We start from the raw sequence: 8,946 nt of genomic DNA, 5'->3' as shown, positions 1-8,946 counted from the left end.
ATTAATCAAATTTCAAACCAAACTCCCACTCTGATTTCTGAGTTATGCAAAGAACTTAGTAAAATAAGTACAATCCCCCTTTAAATGTCAATCTTTCATTATGTAACTTTATTACTAACTTCATAAGCAGAAACTCACCATTTCAACTGAACCCATTTGTTGGGACAATGAAAACCTGTCAGCGTTTTTGGAATTAGCTAATTAAGTGCATTTTATCCCATCATGCTCAGATCACTTTGTCCAGTTTTTACTTCAGACAGCTTTTGCTTTTCTTTTCTTTTTTTTTAACATATGAAATAATGTTGTTCAGTGATATTTATTCATAACCCGTGACATCAGCTAATGTTAGACTGTTACGCATATGTGTGTATGTATGTATATGTAATGTTTGTGTGTGTGTTAAGCTGAGTGTTGTAGGCTGTTGAATGTCTTGCTGTTTTATGTCTACTTGAATTACAGACTAGGCTGTGGTCAGCAGTCTGGCGCTTTTTTATTACTAGCTACAAAGCTGGACGTTTTTTAATGAACAAAAAGAAACTTGTTTGGTCATTTCTGTGGTGCATTTCAAGGGAAAGTTGAGAAGCTAAATGTCATGGGAGCCATGGCAATGCAATGTGTTACGGTTCTTAAATGGCAAAATAAACCAGACTGAAAAAATACTGCTTTTGTGTTGTTTTTCATATTTGCATTTACATTTGACTTTAGTTTGCTTTGGGAAATATGTGATTTATTTTTTTATTCATTATTTTTATTTTATTTTATTTGTATTTTAATTTATAAACAAATACATTTATTTTACATATTTATTTATTTATGGCCTTTTTTGGCCAGGAAAATGCACATGGGTGTGTACAACTTCTTTATTTAGTTTGTTTTATTACTTAATTTATTATTTTTTACTATTTGTTGTTGTTGTTGTTGTTGTTGTTAAGTACAATAACCAACCAAACATGAACACATAGTACAAGTAATAATATTTAAATATGAGCCAATATAAAGTAAAGTATTTTTATTCCAGTGGTCTTCCTGCAACATGCCACGTGGTCCAGTCTCATATTAATATTAATGCATGCAGAGCCAAAATCACATACAGCAAACTGACTGATCACTTGGAGGAAGCTCAAATTTAGAAGTAAAATTAAACTTCACCTTTATCTCATCAGCAAGCAAAGCCAAGATAATCTAATCAGACCATCTTCCACAGGGTCTCTAATACACAGATTTATGATCTATTAATATTGATATGATTGATTTATGATTCATGATCTGTTTCTTTGGCTCAGCCAACCGATACCCAGCAAGCTGCAGTGCTGGCACCTTCTCCCATAAAAAAACAACACTGTTTTAGAACAATTGCAGCTTGCACATCAGCTTGCATAATTAATGCTGTAGTATTATAATAATATTATTATTAATAATAATTAATAATAATAATAATAATAATTTACTATATTCTGAATGGTTACAGAGATGTACGTTCATGTTTGCTCGCTGTCTCTCGGGCGCCCTCTACCGTGCCTGTAATGCGTTGCAGCCCTTGAGTGGGCGTGGTTATGTTTACCACGGGTTCCCTTTCCTTTCCTGCCTGTCAAGCTCTGGCCCCGCCCCTCATGTGATGGGAGTGCCCGACGTGTCCAAACAAAGGGCAGGACAAGAGGATCCAACATGGGAGGTTGGTTTCAAACACGGGCACTTTCACTTAACCTTACAACCCGAGCAGCGCTGTGAAGAGTGTTTCTACATTATCGGCGGGTATTAGAGAGCTGTACACGTCTTCAGTTGGAAACTAAGAGCTTTATGCTGGTTTTGGCTCCAACTTCAAGAAAATGCGCAGATACGGGATCCTCAGCTCACCTCAGCTTGTCATTGAGCTTTGCTGCACAGTTATTCCTACACTTTTAAGGAGCTTCCTCACTAAATTCTGTCGACCTTTGACTGCTCTGAGTCTGAGTGGCTGGGTCTGTTTGGTAAGCCGTCCACGTAGCCAGCCTGGGTTCAGTCAACCGCAGACTGTCAACAGGTTTCCTTCAACTTTCCTGACACATACTTGTTTAATTATTATTATAAAGCATTTATTTACATCGTTCAGGCATAATAGTAAACGATGCGTGTACATAATATGATATGAATGATAGTTAATATGAACAAAAGTCTGTCACTTTATGTTAATTTTAATCCATGTATAATTTGCCTGCGTAGCGCCCACTGGTGGTCAAGCATAGTATCACACCTGGTGGTGTACAAACTGGTTTATTTAGGGGGAATTATATCAATTATATCTTGAACTTTAGTAAAGCTTCACATGCCCTCTAAGTGTGATATAGATGTTGATGACTGTGATAAAATAGTGGCAAATCTGAGAAAAAATCTGAGAGTTTTCTGTGGGGGCTATTTTGCCTCACAACGTTCTGCATGTATCCCTCCACCCTGAAGTTTTAGCCCCGTATCTTCTCAAAGCTCAAAAAGACAGTGTATTCACAGTCATTTGGTGTACTAACTTTCTGTGAGGCAGCCTACTCTTCAGATGTTACATTTACATTTATGGCATTTAGCTGACGCTCTTATCCAGAGCGACTTACAAGGTTACTCGTATTACAGAGGTGGGCCAATGTAGTGTTAGGAGTCTTGCCCAAGGACTCTTTATTTGTGTAGCGCAGAATAGTCCCCCAGACCGGGAATCGAACCCCAGTCTCCCACATGGTGTGGTAGCTCAGTGGCATGTAGTGGTGTTACCTGTTGGGCCACACCAACCATGTCTGCTTCTATTCACCACCACTAGGAAGAAGTTTCTCTGGAATAGACCGTTTCACACCAAACCCACTCTGACTGACTGTGTTTACAAATGTCATCATGCAGAAAATGATATGGAAAAATATGAATGCTTGTGAAAGTGTTGTTGTGTGTATCTGTTTCTTTGTGAACGACAGAGAGCTTCCACGAGCAGTTACGGGTGGACAGCTGGTTCCTGAGGTCTGACCGCCGTCTGGACACGGAGCTGGTGGATAAACTTATTCTGCAGCTAAACCGGATCTACCCTCAGATCCTCACTGACAAGGAGGCCACCAGGGTAAGACTTTTAACGAAAAAGACTCCAGGTATAGACTTGTTATCTTCATGGCCAGAGGCATTCTCAGAGAACCATCTTCAAAATGCCATTCAAGGCTCCTGTGTATGCTGAACCTACACAGACCACCTTGCTGGTGTGGAGTGTCGGACTGTAGCCCATCTATTGATGCCCAGTTGTTTTCAAACCAGTCGTGGCCCCTCAAATGGTCCATATTTTGCTCTGATATTATGTGTTACGGGATAATATTACAGGATACAGCAAACATGTGGGTCGTCTAGGAGGCCCTGAGGACTGGTTTAAGAACCACTGCTCTACTAGCCCTTCATCAGTGGTGGTTTTCTGACCACAAAGCTGTTTTCGGGTGGATATTTTTGGGTGGTGGACCCTCTTTTAACCTAGCAGTGGCACTGACCTTTTGAAAAGCTTCAGTAATGTGTGTAAAAAGACTAATCAAAGATGAATGGAGTAGAGGGGTCTGGTACATTGTGTAGTGCCGGATGGACTGCAGTCTGTAAACCTAAATAGTGGATGTCAAGTTAGACGTTTCCAATAAAGTGGACGGTCCGTTGACATTATTTTCTTCTGTGCAGTTCCGGGATCTGGACGTGCCCACCTGTGTGCGCCTGGCCGAGCTGCTGACGTACCTGCAGGAGAAAGGGGAGGAGGCGTGCAGAGAGTTCTACCGCGCTCTCCACCTGCACGTGGAGGAGGTGTATTTCAGCCTGCCCACACGCCTCCGTCGCCGCACAGGTAAGCGCCTGTTAAAGTCCCAAATCATAGAATGTAGGAAAGAGGGCATCTATTTTTTTTCTTTCTGTAGCTTACAATAGTGTAAAACCCATATCTACCGTATACCTGCAGTAAATTCCTGATCTTTATTTGTTTTCCTACCCATTCTGTTGCATCAGAACTCAAGACTCTAACATAACTCCTAGGCCTCCTGAGTTTAGCTCTATCTTAAACAACCACTCAGAAACACCTCTGTAATTAGCACCGCTCAAACACAATAGGCCAACCCAACACTGTGGTTGGATTTGTATCTAGACAGCTAGACAAATGAAACTGATTCTACTCATCGGCCTTCTGCTGATTAAACATTGTAATTAGGTTACAGAATCTTTTATAATAAAAACGGAATAATTTATAGTAAATACTGAGTAAATACATACTGGATAATTCACAATAATTACTGAATAATTTATAGTATGTTTTGGATTATTCGTGGCAATTATACTGGAATATTTCAAAAACCTACTGGACAATACTGTCACAATACTAACTGAATAATTTATAATACTACCTAACCATAATGCTTACTGGACAGTTCATAATATGTACTGGACAAATCATAATACTTACCTAATAATTATAATGCTTACTAAACTAATCATTATACTTACTGAACATATAATAATACTACTGTACAATTCATAGTACTTACTGAATAATTCATAATTCTTACTAAACAATTCATAACGCTCACTGAACAATGAGTAATACTTATTTGTACTGGACAATTGCTAATATTTACTGAATATTTAATAGTAGGAACTGTAAAATCCAAAATACTTATTGACAATATTGAATAATATTTATCAAATAATTCATACTTACCAAATAAATAATGACCAAATAAATAATAACTAAGTATGCATTAATACTTAATACAGCATACTTGTTGTAATTACTGAATTATTCATAGGAAATACACAATAATTCATAGTAATAATTTAATTTATAGTACTAACTGAATAACATGTCTATATATTAATCTCTGAATATTAAACCCTGTGTCTGCGTGATTATATATTTATTGGTTTGGTTATTCCAGAGTCCCTGGGTCCAGTTCCGAGTCCAGCTGTCATCCCAACAAACAGATTTGTGCTGAATGATCAGGGTAACTCGCATGATGCATACACACACACACAAACACACACACAGACATTTTACACACATTCTTTTGCATGTATTTCTCATTTGTGATGATCATCCTCTCTCTGCTTTAATCCAGGTCCAGTGTTCTTTCTGAGCTGTTTCACTGCAGTTGTAGGAGCAGCTTTGTTATATTACCATGGGGGTATGAGCTGTTCAACTGCGCTTAACTATATAATCATACAAACCCTGTGTGTGTTGTTATATAATCGATATATTTGTAGTATTAGTATATTTTATATATTTTATACTATATAAATTGTTTATTGTGTGTGTGTGTGTGTGTGTGTGTGTGTGTTTATACAGACTTTAAGAGTGTGTCGGGCTCAAGCAGTGCCCTTGGTCTTGCCGCTCTTGGGATCGGGAGAAAGGTCAGAGAAGTTCTCATCTGGTACACATAAGATGAGCTTGCCGAGATAACAGCAAACGGTGTTACCATGGAAACCGGGCTACATCTTCTTTGGGAAAAGCTTCAGATCCCCAGGTTTAAGTGCCTCGCAACAGCCGGCTTCAGGGTGTTAGCATGAATCTGTACATACTGTAACTGTAAATAATGCAACAACTGCCATTTTTAAAGCTTCTATATTTTCTTCAGAAATTGCTGGCGAGGTATATGACAGACTGCAGAGTGCTGCGTCGGTGTACCAGCTGATCTAGGATGAGTTTCTTAAGATAAAACTGATCCTAGATCAGAAGTCTGACTTTCAGAAGTTTTAAGTGTCCTTAACAATAGAAGCATATTACTTATTATTATAATTGGTTGTATTGTTATTGTTAATATATGGTCTCAAGAACGGACTACCTGGTATTAGTCCTTATAGAACAAGGGTCACCAACTTACCTTTGACAATCTACCGTCCTGCAAAGTTATTTTTTTAATTAGGCTCTCTTATTCTGGTTGTTCTAACTAATCAGAATGTTTTTTACCAGATAGATGACATATTTTAGAGTTCTGACCTTGGCCATTGGTGACTGCTCACTAGGGGTGGGCAATATGACACAAATATACATTTTCAAAATTCTCAATTACTTTTATTTTTTTCTGTAGAAATAGCTGAAATGCACAGGTATTGCTAGATTTATCTAAATACTATCAAAATGATCAGTGATTAAAATGTAACATTATTAAAAGAAAAAGCTTAATCTTGCTATATATTAAGTGTCTCTAATAACTGGGTAGTTACACACTATTAATCCTTAATATTGCAAAACAACTTCTGGTGGCGTACTTGCTGTTCTAGGTGGATTATGCTAGGGCGAGAATAATCCCTCTAAGATGGTAAATACATCACCAGCAGTTTCACTGTTATTACATGGATTGTTATATGTAATTACACAGTTATTAAAAAAAAGTTAATATGATGCGGGACCAAAAATTCAATTACACTGTTGTTTGTAGTGAAGCATTTATTTTATTAGCGTTTTAAGTACAGACTGTATCCATAATATGCTCAGGAAAGTGTATTATGGTATTATTGATCACAATAGCACTAATATATAGTCATATTGCCCACCCCGACTACTGACCTAGAATATATTTGAATAATTCCACCCATAAGACAGATTTGACTGACAAATGCTCCATATGAAAATATCTGAACACAGCAATCATACTGTTAGCATACTCCTAACACTAAGCTAGCGCTGGGGCTGCTGTCGTGCAGTTTTATAAGTAAAAGTGGACAGAAAATGAAATGTATTTATGCTAAGTTGGGAAATAATGGGAAATGAGGAATACCAGTAAAAACCAGGTTTTGAATTGCCTTCAGGTTGTTTACATGTTAGCCAATCGTCAGAGCAGTTTTATACAACAGTAGATTTCTATACAGGATGACACGCACATGGCATTTAAGGCAGTTTATTGTGGCAGCTTATGAGTCAGTGGTTCCCAGGGGGTGACCACAGAGCCCCCTTTTCAAATATGTATCTGCCTTAATTTGATGAAAACGTCAAATCTCAAGAAAGTTATTATAGCTCTGGCAGCTTGACTTAAGCCAGCTGTGTCCAAATACACTTGACATTTATTATTCACTAGACATCAGTTATATCACACTAATTTTTCTAACTATTCTTTCTACACCAACAATAACAAACTCAGGCTGCCTTTAATCTGAGCCATGAGCACAGATTATTATACTATTATTATTATTATTATTATAGTAACATTTTAAACACTGTTAGAAGAAATCCAAAGAATTTGAGGTTACACTGTTTAGAGCAACTTGTGTTAGGATCTTTCATTCTGATTTAGCACCTTTGGCCTTATACATTTGAAGATACACTATATGGGCAAAAGAATTGCACTACAGGACTTTTTTTGACATCTTGTTCTAAACCCATGGCATTAATATGGAGTTGGTCCCCCTTTGCAGCTCTACCAGCAGGTTTGGAGCTCTGAAGTTATTGAGTCAGCAGAGCATTAGAGACTTTAATGCACTATGCTCCTCAGCACTCGTACCCTGCTCTGTAACTTTACGTGGTCTGGTGTAGACTTGGTGGCTGAGTTGCTGTGGGTCCTAAACACTTCCACTTTTCAATAATATCACTCACAGTTGACCTACAGTCGAATATCTAGGACGGAAGAAATTTCACCCGCTGACCCCTGACAGCACCATCCTGTTACAGCACCACGCTGGAGTTCAGCGAGCTCTTTAGAACCTGTAGCAATGGGATTGAATAAAACGCTTGAATACCATGATTAGGAGGTGTGTCCCAAAACTTTTGTCCATATAACGTATATCTGTACTTTGAAACTTAGTTTGAAGCCGAGCTCTCCGGAGAACTCCTCAGAAATCTGTAAACCTGTTCTAAACTGCTTCAAAGAGATCTACCACATGTCAGACTTTAGTTTCTACCCTGATCCTGATCCTGGACTTGTCACCTAGCGTTCAGTACAGCATAGCGCTAAATCTTAAATGCTTCTGAGCAGCTTTGCCAACTGCCTCAGCTCAAGTGATTATGGTTGAAACAATAAGGTGTATGGTGGTAAATCTCCAGGAACAGGGCTGGGAACCCCTGTTCCAAACATGATGAATGTTAGTCTCTGTATCTGAAATTTTACTGATGGTGCAAATGGATAATTTGGCCAAAAATGCAAATGTAGTTAACAATCAGTGGAGTCCATGAGGAGACAAAAAGCTAACAAGGACATGCTAATAACTCAGTTAGTCCCCCTTGTTAGCTGTGCCTTTTAAAACCAAGTCAGGGGGTTTCTCCTGGGTCTGAATGTAAACACTAATTCAGTGTATTAGTGTGATGTGTCCTGGCTTCAGACTTTCAGCAATACATTGATTAAATTGAACCCTGCTAAACAAAGCTCAGATTAGATGAGTTCATAAATTCAACTAATAATAAACCAAACTATTTGTATCAATGCCTAATGGAAATGGAAACTCTAAAATATGCACAGCGTCTTTTCAGTGTCATTTTTACAACATTAAATTACTTTAATACATACTTTTGTGTTTCATGATGAGGTTTCAATTATTTTTCATTGCCTATTTTGCTTGTTTATTTTTATGTATTATTATGTATATATATATATATATATATATATATATATATATATATATATATATATATATATATATATATATATATATATATATATATAATCTGTCCAACTGTCCAATGAAAAACATGTATCCCTAAAATGTTGACTTTACAGAAGACAAAAGGGTTCTTAGCTATAAATGGAGGTCAGTGTAAAATACGTTTTTAATAATTTAGAGCATTTCTATTGGTCTATTCATCCAGAATTATTTACACAGTGTACAGAAGCAGCTACTACAGACCATGGAGAAAGCTAAAAACAGACAAAAATGGAGAATGTTTTTCATTGGACAGCAGCGAGATATAGCTATACACACACACAAAGAATATTATGAATGAATTACATTTTTTAAATGATTATTTATATAATTTCCAAATTTACTTGTTTATATTAC

General features: G+C 37.3%; 1 protein-coding gene across 1 annotated transcript; it reads left to right on the top strand.

The window, feature by feature from the left end:
• The first annotated feature begins 1,592 nt into the window (after window positions 1–1,592).
• On the top strand, window positions 1,593–8,455 carry card19 (caspase recruitment domain family, member 19). Its single transcript, XM_072666007.1, has 6 exons — window positions 1,593–1,672; window positions 2,928–3,067; window positions 3,658–3,817; window positions 4,899–4,964; window positions 5,079–5,144; window positions 5,306–8,455. The coding sequence occupies exons 1-6, from the start codon at window positions 1,666–1,668 to the stop codon at window positions 5,398–5,400; spliced, it is 534 nt and encodes a 177-aa protein (XP_072522108.1). The 5' UTR covers window positions 1,593–1,665; the 3' UTR covers window positions 5,401–8,455.
• Window positions 8,456–8,946: the final 491 nt, after the last annotated feature.

The sequence above is a fragment of the Salminus brasiliensis genome, chromosome 21, assembly GCF_030463535.1.
Source record: "Salminus brasiliensis chromosome 21, fSalBra1.hap2, whole genome shotgun sequence".
Taxonomy (NCBI): domain Eukaryota; kingdom Metazoa; phylum Chordata; class Actinopteri; order Characiformes; family Bryconidae; genus Salminus; species Salminus brasiliensis.
The sequence above is the reverse complement of the archived record's forward strand: the minus strand, read 5'-3'. Positions and strand labels throughout refer to the sequence as shown.

What these genes read in the sequence shown, in the direction of transcription:
- card19 (XM_072666007.1), top strand. An exon ending in CTGACAAGGAGGCCACCAGG is followed by an intron (nt 3,068 to 3,657) that starts GTAAGACTTTTA and finishes TCTTCTGTGCAG; the next exon opens with TTCCGGGATCTGGACGTGCC. An exon ending in ACGCCTCCGTCGCCGCACAG is followed by an intron (nt 3,818 to 4,898) that starts GTAAGCGCCTGT and finishes TGGTTATTCCAG; the next exon opens with AGTCCCTGGGTCCAGTTCCG.